At 38.2% G+C, this 21,597-nt stretch overlaps 1 protein-coding gene across 1 annotated transcript in view; it reads left to right on the top strand.

Moving 5' to 3' along the window:
* adgrb2 (adhesion G protein-coupled receptor B2) overlaps positions 1 to 21,597 on the top strand; it is a 353,452-nt gene that overhangs the window by 199,535 nt on the left and 132,320 nt on the right. The window contains exons 15-16 of the mRNA XM_047383933.1: positions 8,321 to 8,408; positions 12,425 to 12,527. Coding sequence (XP_047239889.1) covers positions 8,321 to 8,408; positions 12,425 to 12,527 — 191 coding nt within the window. The remainder of the gene's footprint in view (positions 1 to 8,320; positions 8,409 to 12,424; positions 12,528 to 21,597) is intronic.

The raw sequence follows: 21,597 nt of genomic DNA, 5'->3' as shown, positions 1-21,597 counted from the left end.
CACATGCATGCAAGGACCTCCTAATACAATATTCAGCACAGGCTGTTACTGTTATGATTTGGGTTTGGTTTTTCCTCTTAGGTTTCTCACAGTTAAGGTTTTGAATCATGCTGCTGTTTATTATTTTCCTGGTCATGCTTTAGTTTTTGTCTTCTAGTTCATGCTTTGTCAAGTTAGGTTTTTGGATCTGGTTATGCTTTAGTTTCATGTTTTTCTAGGTATGTTTCTATTAGTTTGTATACTTAATTTCTGTTTTGCTCCGGTCACGTTGTGTTATCTCCTGTCTGTCAGTTAACTTTATTCGGTTCACCTGCTTCAAGCTAATCTGTCTCCTCGTTTCACCCTGTTCTTGTTCTATATATACACATCTGTTCTGTTCATTCCTCGCAGAAACATTTTGGATCACTATCTCTATTCATGTACTGCCCTTCGCTCATGCCAAGCCTGTCTTGCCAGCCTGTCCTTGTTTGTTTTTTGCCACCGTTTTCTTCAGTAAGTTTCTGTTCATTAAATCATTTCACTTACCGTCATGGTGCCTGCTCGTCTACATTCCGAGGTCCTCCGCTACACAAACCCTGACAGTTACCTTTTTAGCATGCACTCTTGGTTAAACTGTGATATCCAAACTACATATAACTGTTTAGGTTGGAACAATGCTAGTGCTCTTTGCCCCCTGGTGGCAATTCTGCCTTTTTACCTTGTGAGGCCCTGAGTTCATCTGATTGCTTTTTGTTTGTTTGGTTCATTTACCACATTATAAAAGCCCATCTCAGATGGACAGCTTAAATGGGATCATAAATCTTCACCTGTACATTAGTTTGTGCTCATTGGCACACATGTATGTAGCCAGTTGATGGGGTTCATGAAGCGCTGCAGTGAGCTGATGCACAGACTTCTCTTCCCTGATTTTTGAGATGACTAACTCCTTCCCTATAACTCTTTCTTTCATCAACAATTATAATGTACCTACAACGTTTTTTTATTGCAGCAATCTAATGACTTAATTATGTAACCTATATATGAAAATAAACAAAATAAAAAAAACTACATTTGAAATCACATATTGCATGCCAAGAAACATTTAATTTGGTCATGCAACTTTGCTATTGGTTAGTTTTAAAAACTTTCTATTGAAAAAAATAGCTTTCTAAAAATATGTCTAAGACAACAAAAAGTCTTTAAATGAAAATCATGCATCTTGGAAAACTATTAGCTTCCATGCTTAGTTAATACTTTCATTTACTATCTTTAAGAGGATAAAAACTGGTCTTATGTCTCTGCATTAATATGTTATATCTGTCATTAATGTGGCTATTGCCTCTGCATGGGTCATGTCATCTTTGCCTACAGGGAAGCAAGCATAAAATCAAAATTAGTGATTTATCTGCAGGCTTTCTGTAACTTTATAAATTAACAGGACTTTTGCAGGTCATTTAACACTTCCCACCGACTTTGACTGAAAGTAAGTACAGCAGTTCCCTGCTACTTTCATTATAAACAAAACATTTAAAAGTTACATGGAAACAAATTTGTTAATTGCAGTAGATATGGGAACATAGATTATTTTTAAAGGGGTTTAAAGTTTTTTAACCACACTGTTGTGACCTGCCATGTATTTAAATTGCATACAAGGATCCATGGGATTGAGTAAATAATGATCCAGCATAACTTTTTTAGGCATTTGATTTATGAGCAATGTGATTTCCAGCTAAGCCACTCTGCTGCTCAGACTACTTCCGTAGCTACTTAGAGACACCATTTATACCTGCATTCCAAAATGGTTAAGCAATCATATATCAAGTATGGAAATAAAAAAAAAAACTCAATGTCTCATAAAATTTGTTCACCTAACCTTTTTAGCTCTGTCCACACATTTTTCATGGGATTAAGATCTTTCATTTTGTTGTCCTAAAGCCATTTTGCAACTAATTTATTACAAAATTGTAGCTGTCCATTTGAAAGACCCAATTGTGCTCACACTTTCACTTCCAACTGAGGAGCTTGAGATGTTTGAATATTTCCACATAATGTTCTTTGATTTCATATCTTTTTGGTGTGGCCCCTCAGTGCCCGTACTTCACAGATGTGACGGCACTCTCAAGCTAGCAAGCTTTCCCTTTTTTCTACAAATGTAGCATTGCTCATTTTGTCCAAACAGGTCAATTTTAGTTACATAAAATCACATGTCTGCTTAAATAAAGGTTTTTGTCCTAGTCTGCATTTGCAAACTGTAATCTCTCTTTTGTTTCTTTTGGAGTAAACAACATCTTTCTCGCCAAGTACCCTTTAGCCCATGTCTGGACAAAACTTGTTTTATTGTGAATAATGACACTCTTTACCAGCTTCAGCCAGGATTTTCACAATTTATGTTGCTCTTATTCTGGGGCTGATGTGGACATTTTGCACCAAAACAGTTCATATCTCGGATACAGATTCTATCTTCTTTCTGATCAGTGCTAGACATTCCTTTGGTGTTTATACAAAAAAGTGTTTGAACAGATGTACATAGCACCTTCATGCATCTGAAAATTGTAATGTGGAGATCCACAATTGTCTTCCTTATATCTTGATTTACAATGATATCACACAAGGAAGCTTCTGTATCTGTTCCATGTGTGCCTTGAAAAAGGATCTGCAAGTATGCATCCAATTAGCCCAAATACTATATATGAACCTTATAATCAGAAACTTACAAAGCAATGACATCATCATCTGGGCTTTCTTTAGCTGTTTAAAGCCATTATATTCTTAGCATATGCAAACATCACACTCAACGTGTGCCGTTTATTCTGTTGCACCAAACAACAACAGCCTTTTTTTAGCCGTTAATTCCTCAAAAAACAGGACACATCAGAATCTCCTAAAGTAAAAGTAACTATTAACTGAAAAGAACCCAATGCACAAAAGGAACACAGTTTGCAAATAACATTCGAAATAGTGAATTAAGCCATCACTGCATTGGGAGTCCCCTATAAGTCTGATTTAATATCAGACAGTAAGAAAAAAATAGGATGTACAGGTCCTTCTCAAAAAATTAGCATATTGTGATAAAGTTCATTATTTTCTATAATGTCATGATGAAAATTTAACATTCATATATTTTAGATTCATTGCACACTAACTGAAATATTTCAGGTCTTTTATTGTCTTAATACGGATGATTTTGGCATACAGCTCATGAAAAACCAAAATTCCTATCTCACAAAATTAACATATTTCATCCGACCAATAAAAGAAAAGTGTTTTTAATACAAAAAACGTCAACCTTCAAATAATCATGTACAGTTATGCACTCAATACTTGGTCGGGAATCCTTTTGCAGAAATGACTGCTTCAATGCGGCGTGGCATGGAGGCAATCAGCCTGTGGCACTGCTGAGGTCTTATGGAGGCCCAGGATGCTTCGATAGTGGCCTTTAGCTCATCCAGAGTGTTGGGTCTTGAGTCTCTCAACGTTCTCTTCACAATATCCCACAGATTCTCTATGGGGTTCAGGTCAGGAGAGTTGGCAGGCCAATTGAGCACAGTGATACCATGGTCAGTAAACCATTTACCAGTGGTTTTGGCACTGTGAGCAGGTGCCAGGTCGTGCTGAAAAACGAAATCTTCATCTCCATAAAGCTTTTCAGCAGATGGAAGCATGAAGTGCTCCAAAATCTCCTGATAGCTAGCTGCATTGACCCTGTCCTTGATAAAACACAGTGGACCAACACCAGCAGCTGACACGGCACCCCAGACCATCACTGACTGTGGGTACTTGACACTGGACTTCTGGCATTTTGGCATTTCCTTCTCCCCAGTCTTCCTCCAGACTCTGGCACATTGATTTCTGAATGACATGCAGAATTTGCTTTCATCCGAAAAAAGTACTTTGGACCACTGAGCAACAGTCCAGTGCTGCTTCTCTGTAGCCCAGGTCTGGGGAATGCGGCACCTGTAGCCCATTTCCTGCACACGCCTGTGCACGGTGGCTCTGGATGTTTCTACTCCAGACTCAGTACACTGCTTCCGCAGGTCCCCCAAGGTCTGGAATCGGCCCTTCTCCACAATCTTCCTCAGGGTCCAGTCACCTCTTCTCGTTGTGCAGCGTTTTCTGCCACACTTTTTCCTTCCCACAGACTTCCCACTGAGGTGCCTTGATACAGCACTCTGGGAACAGCCTATTCGTTCAGAAATTTCTTTCTGTGTCTTACCCTCTTGCTTGAGGGTGTCAATAGTGGCCTTCTGGACAGCAGTCAGGTCGGCAGTCTTACCCATGATTGGGGTTTTGAGTGATGAACCAGGCTGGGAGTTTTAAAGGCCTCAGGAATCTTTTGCAGGTGTTTAGAGTTAACTTGTTGATTCAGATGATTAGGTTCATAGCTCGTTTAGAGAACCTTTTAATAATATGCTAATTTTGTGAGATAGGAATTTTGGGTTTTCATGAGCTGTATGCCAAAATCATCTGTATTAAGACAATAAAAGACCTGAAATATTTTAGTTAGTGTGCAATGAATCTAAAATATATGAATGTTAAATTTTCATCGTGACATTATAGAAAATAATGAACTTTATCACAATATGCAAATTCTTTGAGAAGGACCTGTATAGTCCTATTTAGTGTATGTCTGTTTGTTGGTCTACAAAGTGAATATACCAGTATATGTCAAATGAATCCCAAGATGTAGGGTTTTCCAGCAGAACCTTATCAACTCTTATGACAGAGATATCTGGACATCAAATACTTCATGAAGACCAATGCTACTGCTTATACTCCAAATAACTCACCACATTTTTTCTCTAAGGAAAGAGCAAAAGCAAACATGCAGGATAACAGCCTTTTATCACTGATTGCAACAGTAAATTCTGGCTTAGCATCAACTCTGAGGATACCTTTTCCTGATAAATGGCATATTAAAGTTCACAGATGGTGACTGGTGGGTTGCCATTTTGTCAGATTATGGCTGACCACCAATCATTTTGACGTGTAGCAAGTGGAAGAGAGTGACAAAAACTCTCTTGGTAGGAAATTAGAGTTTCGTGATTGAGTGCTTTTGTGGCACTGTTGAGCACAGGAGTGCCACCCCCTCATATGCTGATTTACCATTTTGCTGTAATACACTGACTCCCTCATTTGCAAGCCTTCACAGACCCAGTCCAATTAGGTTCCATCAAACTTTCAGAATTTCTCATCCTGACTTTGATCTAGATTTTTTTGCCCCCTCGCAGTCTCACAATGCTTTTTTCCCCCGCTGTTGAAATCTTTTTTGTCTCCTCTTTTTTCCTCGTCTGTCTTGCACTGCTATTTCTCTCCCAAAGCATTACCAGGCAGCAGGCAGACAGATTTTAGATGAGTCACCCAGAATGTCTGATTCCATCAGCTTCCCTCTGTTTCCTGCTCTCTCATTCCTCCTTGTTCCTGGTGCTTCTGCCTCGTTTAACAACCTAAAAGGGCAAATGAGGGAGTGGCTTCTCTCATCAGGAACTCATTTACTTTTACTTTTCCTGCCTGCTTCCTTTCTTCCCTTATTTGAGACAAAGTGACATTTACAGAAGGACACTCTGTCCAAGATTGGTGGAAGGGGGATATTATATATGACAAAATAATTAATTGTTAGTGTAGGTTGGTAGAAAAAAACAAGAGGCAGATGCTGCTGAGAAAAAAAAAAAAAAAAAAATTTTTCAAACAAAAGGACAAAGGGGCAAAGTCAAAAATTATTACGCCTGGAATCTCTGATTTACACTTATTTTTCTAAAGCTTGGTCCACTTTAGTGATGGGCTTTATCTCACTAATGAGGCTTCTGTATTACAACAGGTCAAGCTGCCCAGAACTGAAGCTACTGACTGGTGGCTGCAAACAAACTGATGTAAGGATTATGAATCTGAGAATATTATTTAATATTTAATATTAATATTTTAATATTTTATCAAATAATGTTCCGGTCTGTTAAAGGTTATCCTGTGAATACCATCCCAGTAAGGCGATGGTATTAGGACAAAATAGAAAGGTGTGAGACGAGCTCTGACATTATTGAACAGCAAAAACTCTGCACACACATGGAATGAATTCACACAATTTCTTAAAATACAAGAATTTATTAACAAAAATAAGTCAACTCAAAGTCAAACATATTTCAATCAACAAACTCTTTATTATGCTAAAACCATCCAACTAACTACCAAGCAGAATTAAAGAATAACGAAGACCAATGGGCTATGTACAATATAAACAAGCTGATTAAAGATGATTGAAAACCATGAACAAAAGAGTGATGCAACATTACCATGCAATGTTTATGTTTGAGAACCAAGGATTATCTTGAAGAATCTGGAAGTGATGTTAAATTAGTCTTGGAATTAACTTAGACAACCATTCACAATGCAAGATCAGATAAAATATTATTTTAATAAAATAATGTTTTAAGAATGATCTGCTGAATAAAACTTACCTTCTGGATGGCTAATTCCCAACGGGGTCTCATTAGCTGCCTTTATATATTGAAATAATATTTAAAGAAATATTATTAAGGGAATATTTTGGAAAAATATTTCTGGAGAAATGGGGCTTAATGGTGTTTACTTAGTTATCAAATTTAGTAAAATTATGTTAGGGACACATTATTTACTGGATTGAAACTAACAACCTTTCTGTTAAATATTCCCTAGCAGGCAAACACGTGTTCTTAGCTTGTTAGCAGTTGAAGCTAACAAAGAAGCTGATAGCTTAGCACCAGAATCAAACACACACCTTTAAAAATACCGTTAATAAAAGGGTTAAAATGCATAAGCGCGGACGGCACGTTATGATCAATCTTCTGTGTTTAAAATCACCCTTCAAGTAAAGTTTGTCTTAACTTTGAAAACACACAAACAAAGAACACAAAACTGAACACGTGTGCTGCAGATCGTCTGCTAGCACCAAGATAGCTGAGTTCAACACAAACAAAACCAAACTTCATAAAATGAAAAATGTTTAGATCATTTCATTCTAAATACTTCTCTGCCCAAACTCTTACCTCGTTTGAATTGTGTTGAGGAGGAGTTGTCTGGGCGACGACGACGTTTGAAGAAAGCTCCGTGAACAAAGGTTTAGCTTCCAGCTAACCTCCGTAGCTGTGGTCTCGTTCTGTCCACCAACCAACTGCACATTACCGTAACCACGGTGATGCGGGGCCATTGTCCTTCCTTCATACTCGGCTTATAGAGACAGCGTCTCTGCAGGGAACTCTGGAGAACAGTTTGCTTCTGCAGGCCTCAGAGAGAAAGTAAAGCAATGCTTATACCTTAATTTCCCTTTTATGAATGAATACCGGATTCTTTCAACAGTAATTCATCAGTACTTAACTTTGTATATGATCGTGTGATCTAATGACACCCTTGGATCCAGTTTGAAGAGTTTATGTCTTTTTGCCAGCAAAGAGACATTAGCGCGCTGTTCCTCTCTGGCCAGTCTCTCAGCGGAGTCCCGGGTGGTAGAGATCAGACCATTGGAAAGGGGGGTGCTTTTATACAGCCAGTGGCATCATGGGAAGTCCGCTGCTACCCCCAATTCCCAAGTTGTGCCGGAAGTAGGTTAATGCAATTTATTTTGAAATTTCCAGAAAAGTCCTTACCGCATTTCCTATTGTAACTCATGGCTGTGGGTTCCAACACTGACACAATCTGAATCTCCAGCCATACAAAGAAAAGTACAGGTTTAGCACTGGACACAATTTTCCAGGTAGGACACAATAAAAGTGAATGTATAACTGTCATATCCTTTAGGCAAGCACTGTAGTTTAGTAACTTGTCTTGTGGTGAAATAGTCAACAGGGCATTTGTCAGCAACACTTTCAGAGCAGCCCGAAACAAGTGTAAATCAGGCTGAAGCTTCATGTTGATGAGCTGAATGCCAGCTGCTAGATGACTGCATTTCAGCTCCAGCCACTAAAGCTTTTATGGCAGATTATTAATTGCCGTCCAAATTTGGAGTTGGATTTCTACGCTGACTCTTGTTTTACACATCAACAAGTTCACCAAACCTCTAAGTTCTGAATTTAATTCACAACAGTCACCTGCTTACCTCCCACAACATTGAAATATATTCCACAATTGACTTGGTAAATGGACTGAATTTATAGAGTGCTTTTATACTCATACCAGCAACTCAAACTGCTTTGCATTTCAACCGCATTGACCCAGTCACACTAAAGAGACTCGCACACATGCACACAACAGAATGCAAATTGTATAGAATTTTATTTTTCTCTTTGTGTTTTTAGGCAATCTTTTTGAGTTAGTTTTGAATATAATCATAGCACATTTTGTGATGGTCCTTTGTTTGATTTCTTTTTTTTTTCAGAGCCCGAAAGAGAATCCGAAACCACAATGTATTATGTCATTGGAGCCATTTTGTATAGGACCCTTGGCATCATCTTACCTGGACCAAAGTAAGTACCTTTCTTTTCTTCTAAATTGTCACATTGCAAAAACTTTCTCATTCACCTTTCATTCTTTTTACCAACTTTTAGATGCTTGTAGTTTTACTACCTTTCCATTTTCATTTTTGTCTGTGGCTCCCTTCACACAAGAATAAGACCACAACACAACTTTAAAAATCAGTCAGAACATGGATGGTATTTGAACGTCCTTGTAAATATCTTCTGTGGCCGAAATGGCTGCACTGCTAGAGTTTTCTGTCTTTTTTTGTCCGTGCAAATAGCTTCTGTGGTGAGACTGTGATTTCATGTTATGGGTGGGGCAGCATATTTGGGTCCTGGGTGCAGTGTGGATGGTCATAAAGGAATTTGAAGCAGAACTGGTGATGGTAACCAGATGCCAAAGCTACAAACTAATAGTGCCCACACCTGCCAGCCAGCACTCCAAATAATTTATTTTAACGCTATTGGCACAGTGACTGTTAATCACATTGCACAGTGCACCAATCACTGCAGCAACCATACCATAATCAATAATCCTTATACTCCATTCAGAGCTGGTTCACAAATCAACTGTTTTTAGAAACTCCCAGTTCACAGTTCAAAAGTAGAGGTAACCAGGCTTTGTCAGTGATGGTGCTTAACCCGTGGAACTGTTTTTTTCACATTACACAGACTGTTAAGCATTCTAAGGGCTCTTTTACAAACCCACTACAGTAGTTTGGTTATTAGTTCTAGTTGGACTGAAATTTTTAGCTTTTACGGTGTTAAATATCATACTTACTTTATCTTTTTTATTCTACTCTTTATTTAACTGTTTATGCTGCTGGGGACTCTATACCCTGTGATGTACTTTGATCAACTGTTCTTCCTCTATTTCTTTTGGTGTTTCCCTTTCAGGGGTCGTCACAGCGAGTCATCTGTCTCCATCTAACCATATCTTTTGTATCTTCTTCTCTCACACCCACTACCTTCATGTCTTATTTCACTCCATCCATAACCCTCTGTGCTGTCTGGCAACACTCTCACCTACCACTACCTTGCAAAGTCTACCACCATTTGTCCTTCTGCATTCCTGTTCTGGATAGCAAACCTGCCCATCACTTCCTCATCTTTTCTGTTCCCAGCTCCAACATGTTCATTGAGATCTGCACCAATCACCACTCTCTCACTAGTGGGTATAATCTGCATCACTTTATCTGACCCGCTCCAGAATTTCTCCTTTTCTCCTAAGTCACCTGTGGGGCATAACCACTAACAACATTAAACTTAACACCATCGGTTTCTAGCTTCAGAATCATCACCCTATCTGACACTCTGTTCACCTCTCGAACATTCCTGACAAACCTCTCCTTCAAGATAACTCCTACACCAATTATATTCCCATTCACACCATGGTAGAGCAGCTTGAACCCTTCTCCTAAGCTTCTAGCCTTGCTACCTTACTTGGTCTCCTGAACACACAGTATGTCCACATTCCTCCTCTACATTATGTCAGCCAACTCTCTAGCTTTCTTGTCATAGTCCAAACAATCACAATCCTTACTCTCATTCCTAGACACTTGCCTTTTCTCTTATCTCTCTGCCTACAGACATATTGCTCCTTTTTATCATCTTCTTATTCTAAAAACAGTAGCCCAATTTTCACCGGTACCCTGTTGGTCACCATCATCAGTGGCACTCATTGCTTACCCAGGCCTCGACCATAGTCTTGTGGGTCACTACTAGACCTTGCACGGTTAATGTGTCAAACGTTTTATGCCAGACGCCCCTCTTGATGCAACACTCTGCATTTATCACACCTATCTCCAAAATGCTCATATGGTTCCTGGGAGTATGAGGAAAGTTGTTATTGTGAAAAATGGTAAGCTTTGTGGTGCACTGCACAAATAGCCACCTCTCCCATCCACAATCTCAAACATCTAAAAAAAAAAAAAAAACAAAACCCCACAATTTTCCAAGTGAGAATCGAAACACTAATGTTGGTTCTTCTGCCACAAGAAGGCTAAAAGAGAAGGTTGGAGGTGCAGGGAATTTCGGCTTCTGATTATGAGGAAACGTAGTTTACATTTGATACCTGTGGTTTCATCATTTCACTGGGATGGTCAAGAGAGCGCCCCATGGCTTGGGTTTTGGATCTTTGTTTCACTGTCGGGGGCCCGGTGTGAGTGATTAAATGTGTATGTGAAGTTTGGTGTCTTGGCCCAAACGTCTGTTTACCAGCCACTGATCATTTCGGGTGTCTCTTAGGGTGGGGGGATCTCTGGCTCATCGTGGCCCTGGCGGTTAGCTTGGCGCTCTGTTAGATTGTGTGTATGCTCCGCTAGCCCAGTTTTAATGGGGCACAATGCCGTCCCTGCAGATCTACTGTTCATCATAGCCAACAGTTGAACCTCATTTTATCTCAATCTCATGTGCATGGTACATGCACACACACGCTCACACACACGCACACACACACACACACACACACACACACACACACACACACACAGCTACACATTGATGATGGTGCTTATACCGTAGGAATCCATTTATGCTTGTGTGCATGCTTTTATGTTGTTATAACATTTAGCTATCATACAGAATGTCTGAACTTCTGGTGGCCATTGTTTTCATTTTGATCCCTGTTATTGTTGCTTTTTTGTGGATTAATATTGTAATATTATTATTAACATCATTGCTCATTGCAATTTGTTTACTCTTTTATTTTTTGTTTTGTTTAGTAATTTTTGTTGCAGTAGGTTGTCATGATGTAGGGTTGTTTGGTTTTTGGTTTCGGGGTTTTTCCTTATGTTTTTCACTGTTCAAGTTTTGAATCATGTTTCTGTTTATTTTCCTGGTCATGCTTTTGTTTTGTCATCTTGTTCAAGTTTTGAATCATGTTTCTGTTTATTTTCCTGGTCATGCTTTTGTTTTGTCGTCTTGTTCATGTTTTGTGAAGTTTGGTTTTTGGATCTGGTTATGCTTTTGCTTCATGTTTTTCTAGTTTGTGTTCAAGGGTCTCTGTTTTGCTCCAGTCACGTTTTGTTCTGTTAATTAAGTTTATTCAGTTCACCTGCTTCACGTTAATCTGTCTCCTTACTCCACCTGGTTTTCACACCATATATTCACACCGGTTCTGTTAGTCTTCGCGGAAACATCTTTCATTCTCATGCTAATGTCTTGTTCTAAAACCAAGTCTTGTCTTTTTGATCTTGCCATGCCTATCTTGCCTGCCCGTTTGTTTTGTTCCTGCCTCCTGCTGTGAGTGAGTTTTTGTTATTAAACTTTTTTTTTTCACTTACCATCACGCTGCCTGCTCGTCTGCATTCTGGGGTCCAATTCCAAGTAAACCGTGACAGAACCATGACATAGGTGTTATGTAGTTTTGTGGTTTTGTTTTACCACTATCTTGTTGTGCTTCTGTTCTCTGTTTCTATCCGTTCAGGGTGCGTCATCCCATAGCCCTCCTCAACTAAATCAATAAAATAAAGATAGCAAGAGGAAGAATATTTTGGACTCGTCATTTGCAGAGCAAAATCTGTTGAGGAAATGGCAAGGCTTACAGTCATAATATGCTGAATGTCCAAGTTGCCAAACTGGACAGGTATTTAAAAAAGAATTTAAGGGGATCCTGGAGATCAGTCTCTTGATCTATACTTGATCTGGAGTGAAGGGAACAACATTTTTAGATTTTGACCTACAATTGTTCAAGTGTTTCTTTCTTTTTTATCTTTGGTATTTTCCCCATTCTTTTTTTTCTGAATTAGACAAAAATGTACTTTTCATTTTTATTCAGGTCATCCCCCTTGGTTGTGGAAAACTTGGATCTTCTGAAACCCTTTTCTCTCTTTAGCTCAGGTGGATGTTGATGGGGCAGCATTCTGTTTTTACTGAGGCCCTCTTATGCATTTCTTCTCTCTCATTTAGTGTTTTCCTTTTACTTGTGTATGCATTTGTACATGCTCTTTAAAAGGCGCCAAAAACATGCATGTATTGAATGTATGTCTGTGAATAATTACATTTATATGTGTTTGTACTTACAGTCCTCCTGCGGTGATCAACTCCAAGATCCTGACAGTGACAGTGCGACCTGAACCGCAGCCAAGTGAGCCCCTGGTTGTGGTGGAGCTGTCACCGCTTTTAAACGTAAGTACAAATAGATCAAAAACCAGTGCCAACATTGGCATATATACTGGATAAATAGGCTTTTCATGACAAGTGGGAATATTCTCAGATGTCAACTTTTTCGAACCTTTTCCAGCCCAGCTAACCAGAAAGTTCATGTTTTCTTATTTGTACCAAAGTGCAAGAAACATTTTAATAACACCGTATGGAGCAATATCCCATGCAAGAGTTTGCAATTTTTTTTTTTTTTACTTTGCACTTTTAGACTAAGCATCTTTTGGGCATAAAAAATTAATTAACAGCTTTATCGGAATCCACCTGACCTTGTGTTACGCAAGATCTGAGGAAACAAAAAGTGCTGCATGATGTAAACTGCCATAGTGCTCCCTTAATAGCAAAAGTAAATGCAGACGTTTTTGACTTTCTTACGTGGTAGAGTTTTCGGGTGCCTATTTAGTTTAAATTAAAGCACAGTATGCATGAAAATGACTAACTATGAGTATGAGAGGCATGCCTTTGAACCTTAATAGGGCGATTATTTCATTAGTTGTTCTGCTACATGAAAGTAGTTGTTGATCATTGTCTATAATTACATTACCATATTTGTTCACCTATTTGTGCATACATACTAAATTCTCTCAGTGAAATTTCTTTCACATAGTCAAAAATATATCCACAAGAGTTTGTGAAAATGACTGCATTCACTTTGGGCAAAGAGAAGGTACCACAGGCTGGGTACCCTCTGTCTAGAGCAGAATGTCATAATGCTGATCTCTGCGAACTGCATTGTTCTGTAAACCATAGGCTCCCGCTGAGGACAAGTACTTCTCTGGCACACATTGAGGCTCAGGGTTTGGCCAGTGTTGGCATCGCAGATGCTGCTTTACATATACACAGTTGTTATAAAGTCAGTGTTATTCTCCTCTAAAGAGTGCTTCAGAGTTTTAGTATTAAATTTCCCAACGTTTGAGAGTTAAGAGATTCATCAAAACTGAAATCTTCCAGCAGATGTTTAAGAAGGCTGTTCTATATATTGCACAAACATTAATGCAGCATTTTGTTGTACCAGCTTTAGTTTTGACCACAGCACACATTACTTGTGGCATTGGATACTTTTTCAGACATTGTATACATAGGAGACTAGTATTTTTACAAATAATTCTTCTTATAACATTTTAAAGCTTGACTGAATGAAGCAGTGGTTATCACTAATGATTTGCAGCAAGAAGGTCTCATTTTAAACTCCTGGCCTATGTTTTTACTGCATGGAGTTTGCATGTTCTCCCTGTGCATGTGTGGGTCCTCTCTGGGTACTTTGACTACCTTCCACAGTCCAAATAATATGCCTTGTAGGTTAACTAGTTACTTTACTTTGCCCTTAGGTGTTTGCTTGGTTGTCAATGTGTTTCCCTGTGATAGATTGGTGATCTGTCCAGGTTGTTCTCCTGCCCAATGACCTCTGGAGATAGGCATCAGTAGTTCCTTTCTTGAAATTACAACCATAGTTGTTCTTTACTATCCCTGTTAGTAGCTTCTATGACATTTCAATATCTTATCTGGCAATGCTTTTGGTAACCCATAGAAAAAAGAGACAATCACTAAGCAACAGACTTTGAAAAACACATCACCTGCTAACCATTAGCCCCTAATGATGATAAAGTTGTCATTTGCTTCTACTTCTTGTCTGTGCTAAACTAAAGGACTGTTTCACAGTTTTTGAAGTCTGGGTTGCATTTAGCTTCCTCTACTCCAGTGTTTAAAACACTAAGACTGAACTGGAAGAGGACAATTCAATACTTAAGCCTAAAATTCTTAATTCCATGGATATTTTAGGTTTAAAGCAATCTTTTTATTTTGCCAACATATTTCTTCTGACTGGAATTAATATTTTGCAGTGACAATACCACAGCCCTGACAGAATTTGTGGAGGGAATAAAGATTAGGGTGATGTCAATTGGAAGACGTATGGGTAATCACCAAAGACAAATCGTCAATATATCAGTGACATAAAGCTGATCAGCAAGTACTATAGGCGTTTAATTGCTGTAATGCTAATAAAGATTTTTCCACTGATTATTGAGAAGTGTATACGTTTTTTTTGATGTACCAATTTGTAATAACATTTAAATCAAAATCAACCAGGGCTATGAAAAATGTTGGGTTTAATTAGTTATTAAACTGGGATTCCTTATGAAAGAGTTTCAGGTTAATGACACTTATTCTATTTCTTGAAACTCAAAAAATTTAATTTGTGTGCTTCTTTGGAAAAAACGTATACAATTTATAATCAAACTAAAAAAACCCTTGGCTAAAAAATTCTACACTCATAAATGATTCTTCAAAATACAGTTTGGGATTTGTAAAACCTTTACACTAAAACAAACAAGCAACAACAACAAAAACAGAGATTCATAGATTTCAAAAATATCACTGAATTCTGTCTTGTTCTCACAAACCCCATTTTGTTTCATCTCATCTTTTGAGATGTATCTATCATTTCACCCCAATCCCCTTCACTCATACTTATCTTTTTAAGGCTGCCCAGCTGATCAGGTTGAATACCGATGGTTATTTTATGCAAGCTTTGATGCCTTACTCCCACAAGTAAACACTGGAATGAGTTCTGCTGTTCACCATTTCATTATCTTTCCCTGAGGATTTACGGAATCTTTGATCACAATCATTCAAAGAAAATTTTCTAGATGAATATGATGAATCACAAGTTATACATGTGTGATTGTTGTGATTATGAATTTGATAATATTATTTAATATTTAATATTAATATTTAAATATTTTATCAAATAATATTTGGGTCTGTCAAGGGTTGTCCTGTGAATACCAGCCCAGTAAGGCGATGGTATTAGGACAAAATAGAAAGGTGTGAGACAAGCTCTGACATTATTGAACAGCAAAACTCTGCACACACACATGAAATGAATTCACACAGTTTCTTAAAATACAAGAATTTATTAACAAAAATAAATCAACTCAAAGTCAAACATATTTCAATCAACAAACTCTTTACTATACTAAAACAATCCAACTAAAGTACCAAACAGAAATAAAGAATAACAAAAACTAATGTGCTATGTACAATATAAACAAGTTGATGAGAGATGATTGAAAACCATGACCAAAAGAGTGATGCAACATTACCATGCAATGTTTATGTTTGAGAACCAAGGATTATACCTTTAGACAACCCTTCACAATGCAAGATCAGATAAAATTTTATTTTAATAAAATAATGTTTTAAAGAATGATTCGCTGAATAAAACCAACCTTCTGGATGACTAATTCTCAACAGGGTCTCATTAGCTGCCTTTATTTATTAAAATAATATTTAAAGAAATATTATTAAGGGAAATGGTAAAATATTTAAAGGAATATTTTGGAAAAGAGCCAAATCTTTCTGGAGAAATGGGGCTTAATGCTGTTTACTTAGTTATCAAATTTAGTAAAATGGTGTTAGGGACACATTATTTACTGGATTGAAAACTAAACCTTTCGGGGTAAATATTATTTGGCAGCAAGCACGTGTCCTTACCTGTTAGCAGTTGAAGCTAACAAAGGAGGCTGATAGCTTAGCACCAGAATCAAACACACACCTTTAAAAATACCGTCAATAAAAGGGTTAAAATGCATAAGCGCGGATGGTGCGATATGATCAATCTTCTGTGTTTAAAATCACCCTTCAAGTAAAGTTTGTCTTAACTTTAAAAACACACAAAGAACACAAAACTGAACACGTGTGCTGCAGATAAGTCTGCTAGCACCAAGATAGCTGAGTTCAACACAAACAAAACCAAACTTCATAAAATGAAAAATGTTTAGATCATTTCAAACTAAATACTTCTCTATTATTCTGCCCAAACACCGAACCTTGTATGAACGTGTTGAGGAGTTGTCCGGGTGACGACGAAGTTTGAAGGAACATCCACAGTCAACAAAGGGTTAGCTTTCAGCTAACCTCCGGAGCAGTGGCTGGAAAACGGCTCGTTCTGTTTGCTGACCACACTGCACGTTACCATGGGTGCGGCTCTTGTTGTCGTCCTCTCAGACCGGGGAAAAACCGCTCCACTTGGCTTCGTAGAGACAGCGTCTCTGCAGGGAACTCTGGAACACAGTTTGTTTCTGCAGGCCTGAGAGAGAAAGTAAAGCAATGCTTATACCTTAATCTCCCTTTATGAATGAATACCAGATTCTTTCAACAGTAATTCATCAGTACTTAACTTGTGCATATGATCGTGTGATCTTATGACACCCTTGGATCCAGTTTGAAGAGTTTATGTCTTTTTGCCAGCAAAGAGACATTAGCGCTCTGTCACACCGGCCAGTCTCGTACAGAGTCTGGGTGGTAGAGAAAGGACTATTGGAAAGGTGGGGGTTTTATATGGCCAGTGGCATCATGGGAAGTCCGATGCTACCCCTCTTTCCCCTTCTGAAGTTTGCTAAAAGTTGGTTAAATGCAATTTAATTTGAAAGTTCCAGAAAAGTTTGTATCGGAGTTTTAATGTTGAAATCCATGGCTGTGGGTCCCAACATGATGCATTTTAACCTATATGTAGTGGTTGGAGCAGTCTCTCTAATTGTGTTTGCTTGAGAAAAAAACGTTATTTTGACACTTTCAAAACGTAGAAAAATGTTTAGCAAACTCAGGCTATTTCTTTTGTTTGTTTGTTTTTTACCACTGCTGCATTTGTCTTATAATGTATATAAGAGCAACATGGTGGAAATCTTGCTACCACTCTTGCTGCTCATATTGGGCAGCTCCTTATAATAGTCCCCTGAAAGACTAGTTATTGTAACTTCATGACACTTTCCAGGTTGTTTGGGCATCTTTCAAAAGAGCAATATGAAACTGAGGCAAAATACATCAGGGAGTGATTTTTGTTTGGTAATCTCCAGAGCGCTGCACAATATTTTGCAAATATAGCATGATCGTATTTTCATTGTAAGCACATATGCACATCAGGAGGACCAGCTTGGACTGCATTAAATGTTAACGTATTATTATAGTCCCATGCATTCAGGCTCTCAATTCCTGTACTGTATTTAGTGACAGTGGATATTTAATGCAGCATATAAAAGTTTTAGAAGCGAAAGAGGTGGTATGCTTGTAATGTAGGAAAGTACAATTGAGTTGTTTCCAACCAAAAAAAGAAAAAACATTAACATTGTCCACTTATGTGTTTATTTATCGCAAGTCATATAGTTATGATCGGTGTTTGGAACGTTATTTAAAAAAAAGTAACTAGTTATGGTTACTAGTTACTCTCCCCAAAAGTAAATGAGTAAGTAACTCAGTTACTGGACTATCAAAGTAACTAGTTATTTGGCAAACTAACTATTCAGTTACTTTTTAGAATCTAAAATGATGTTCCAAGTTGCTGACCAGAAAAATCAAGCCTTTTCTGTTTGTATAGTGTAGGATTGTCAGAGCTCAGGCTGGCAGCAGCAAGGCTCAGGTTGTTAGCCACAAGTGTTGTGGAAGGGAGAGACAATTAGGGTGACCAGAATTAAAAAAACAGAGTGCGGGACAAGAAGTATGTTAATGAGGGACATTATGGGACACTACAATGTCATAAATTTTAATTTAACTAAGATCTCACATTCATTAATCTCTGCTTTGCCTGTTAGTGAACAACAATGAATTAGCACCAGTTTGAAAAAAAAGAATTACAGTGTCACTTCACATCGTGCTCCCCTCCGTGTAAAATTAATAACTTTATAACAGTCCCTTTTCTTTTCCATGACATACTTTCCATTATATTTTGTATAGCCTACTGATGTAAGCTATACAAGAAAATCCTTTTCTTGTTTTATTTCACTAGCATTGTGGCGCGCAGGTTAGTCATGACGTAGGACGCTGCTGCGTATTTTGATTGACAACTGCAGCTCTGCTTCCTTTACATTTCAGAAGAACTCCAATCGAATAGTTTTTTAACTTATCAGAATTTGACCTTATCAAATGTGGGAGATTGTCTCTGTTTGCGGGACAGGAGTGATAAATGCGGCGCAGTCCTGTACAAATCGGGACATCTGGTCACCCTAGAGACATTGCAAGGTGCTTTATAAGGTTGGAGAACTTCTTTGTTCCCGAACATAACTTGCAAATCACATGCACATTTTTACCTTTAACTTCAACGAACATGAAATATTGCCTATACTTCCAATTTTTGAATGCTGTCTTTGCAAGACTTCCCTCCATTGTCATGTTTCTTTCTTGCTGTTGGATTACTCTGTCTGTGTCGTGTAAACCCACCTACCTGATGCCTTCTAAGCCAATCGGCATCACATATGCCGCTATTTGTCCATGTCCCTTTCTTCTACTCCCCCACCTCCTTGAAGAGCTTTAAAAAACACTCACTGCATCTGCGGGAGAAAAGCAGATCTCTCTGCCGCAGCAGACTGTGACCTTCTTAAACCCTGCTTTTAAAGTTGTAGTAACTCGTCACGTTACATTGTAAATATCATAACGGCGTTACAGAAATCAGAAAAGTAATTAGTTAGATTATTCTGTTACCGAAAAAGTAACACAGTTACTTGATCACCAGTGTTGGGAGTAACGGCGTTACTAAATAACACCGTTACTCCCAACACTGGCCATCATTTACCAATATTATCGCATATTGCATATTTCCTAATACGGTGAAGCTGTAATTCCTTGGTCAATCGAACTGAGTCCCCTGGACTATCGAGGCATTAACCGCCTTAAAAAGCTACCTTTTTAAATAAGTAGTGATTTATGCCAGAAGCATATTGATTGCCACAAATGCTTGGTTTCTCTGCTTTGCAAAGGGAAATTTATAGAAATATTAGTATAATATGTATAAATATGAGCCTACAACAGGTGTACGTAATAAAGGTTAATGCATAAAAGCTACTCAATCTTTCCTGTGTTATGCAGAAAACTTCATTAATAAACGTAATTTATTGATGGCTGTAGTATGTGTTCCCTGTGTAAACAATGTTTATTCATTTTTATTTTTTTAGCCCATGTGTGTGCTCTTTTAAGTGGAACTATAAATTTAATTCTGTTTTCATTATTCATATTCAGTATATCCAAGCAAAATGCAGGTGAAAAAAGACAGATGCACACGCAACATGATTCTGTTTTTTGGGACAGCTGAATATACTGTAGGTCTGACCTTAGCCAACCTAGAAACATCCAGCTGCCGGAGCTGTGGCAAAGCAACAGCTGCCCTGAGCTTTACACTCCAAGGCGCGTGTGCAGGGTCATGTCTTCACTAAGAGGACATCTGTTCCAGTCAGACTCCTCGTCTTTATCCCCATTGCCCTAATTTAGGTGTGTCTTTAATGGTGAGGAGGATGGTGGAGGCCCAAACTCCCAATGTCCCTGAAGCAGACCAGTTCAACATATGCCAAGTGCCACGGCACACCTGCTTCATCATCCATACCCATGTTTTTATTTAGGTATAAAAGATAAATCCAGGTTCAGCTTTGCAGACCTGAGCTTTTCTTGTAAATCCACATCATGTCTAAGGTGACTTAAATGTAAACAGCATTTGCCTGATTGCCCCTTTTCATTTTTGGCATCTTTAATCTTTAAAATGAAGTGGGAGGCATTTAAGAATCCCTAAACCTGTGTGTACACATATTTTGTTGTAGAAGATTATTTCATCTGATTAGCTTCCCATATCCACAGCCAATATTCATCATCACATCTGTCGTTAAGTACCTTAAAGGAGGTGGCAGTCCCCTTCAAGGGTAAAAGAGAAGACTTCAAAGGTAGATGTTATTATCGCCATCAAGCCACAATGTCCTTTTGAGAGACATCATTTGAGCAGATTGTGTCGCTATATATATGTAGAAGCACTAAAAAGAAGGCATACATTGTGGCAATACAAAAGTGTCAGTCGTGCTGTAGTAAACAAGATCCCCGATTATTGAAAGCTGCATGCTAACAGAGCTTGTTGTGCTAATGCACGCCCAGGGACATCTAACGTTGGTGACGGCTGGCTGTATGTAAGTCAGAGCAAAGTACTTTTCATCCGTCAATCTTCCTCATTTACTTTCTGATCTTGTGTACATGGACCTCACATCATCCCATCCTCCCAAGTCCAGTCATGGATGAACTGATTCATGATGAACTCCTGGACTGCCTGGAGAAGGACAAATGGCCTTGTCTTTGACAAAATAAATCATCATATTACTGTCTCTTGTGTGCAATGTCTCTGTTACTTCCTTTAGCTTAGTTAAAACAGAGTTAAAAAAGGTGATAGAAGAACGTCTTACAGGAGTCGTCAAGTGCATGTCTCTTTTTCATGCACACAGTGCCTTCCAATTGTATTCAAATGGCTTAAACTTCTATTTTATTGTCGTTTTCTGTGATAGACCTCAGCTTTTATAAATATAAAGCTGAAAAGAATGATGCGTATATGTATTCAGTCCCTTGAAGTCAATACTTTGTAGAACCACCTTTTGATTTATGTCAGCCAGTCTTCTTCAGACATCTAGAATTTTGAGTCTCTATTATTTCTTCTTTGCAAAATAGCTCAAACTGAGGTCAGGTTTGTGGAGAGTGTGTGTGATCACCAACTTATATGATTTAGGTCAGGACTCTGACTAGAAAATAGAAAGCATGAAAATGCTTTGATCTAAACCCATACCATACATAATTTTTCCAACTCAGAACCTGGGAATTCTGACTTCCATGCACAAATGGAGTCCACAATTAAACATGATCCTTCGACCACACATGCAGAGCCGATGAAGAATTTTTTTGCTTTCCTTTTTTAACGTATTTTTTATTATTTAAGTCAAAACATATAACTGTGGTTGTACTAGGACAACCTACTGTTAACTGAGGTGGTACTTGGTATGAATTGCTTAAGTACCATTCCATTAACTATAACCAATATTTCACTGTATGTTGCTCCATTCATTATCCCATCAACTATGACCAGCCTTATTGTCCCCACTGAAGAAAAGCATCCCCACTGAATGATGTTGGTACCATCATCTTTCATCATGAGGATGATGTTTTCAAGGTGGTGTGTTAATAAGTCATTGTTAGTTTTCTGCCAAAGAAGGCATTTTGACAATGCGATTAATATTGGTTTCAT

This window comes from Girardinichthys multiradiatus, chromosome 13 (assembly GCF_021462225.1).
Source record: "Girardinichthys multiradiatus isolate DD_20200921_A chromosome 13, DD_fGirMul_XY1, whole genome shotgun sequence".
Classification (NCBI taxonomy): domain Eukaryota; kingdom Metazoa; phylum Chordata; class Actinopteri; order Cyprinodontiformes; family Goodeidae; genus Girardinichthys; species Girardinichthys multiradiatus.
This window is presented reverse-complemented; position numbering and strand designations above follow the sequence as displayed.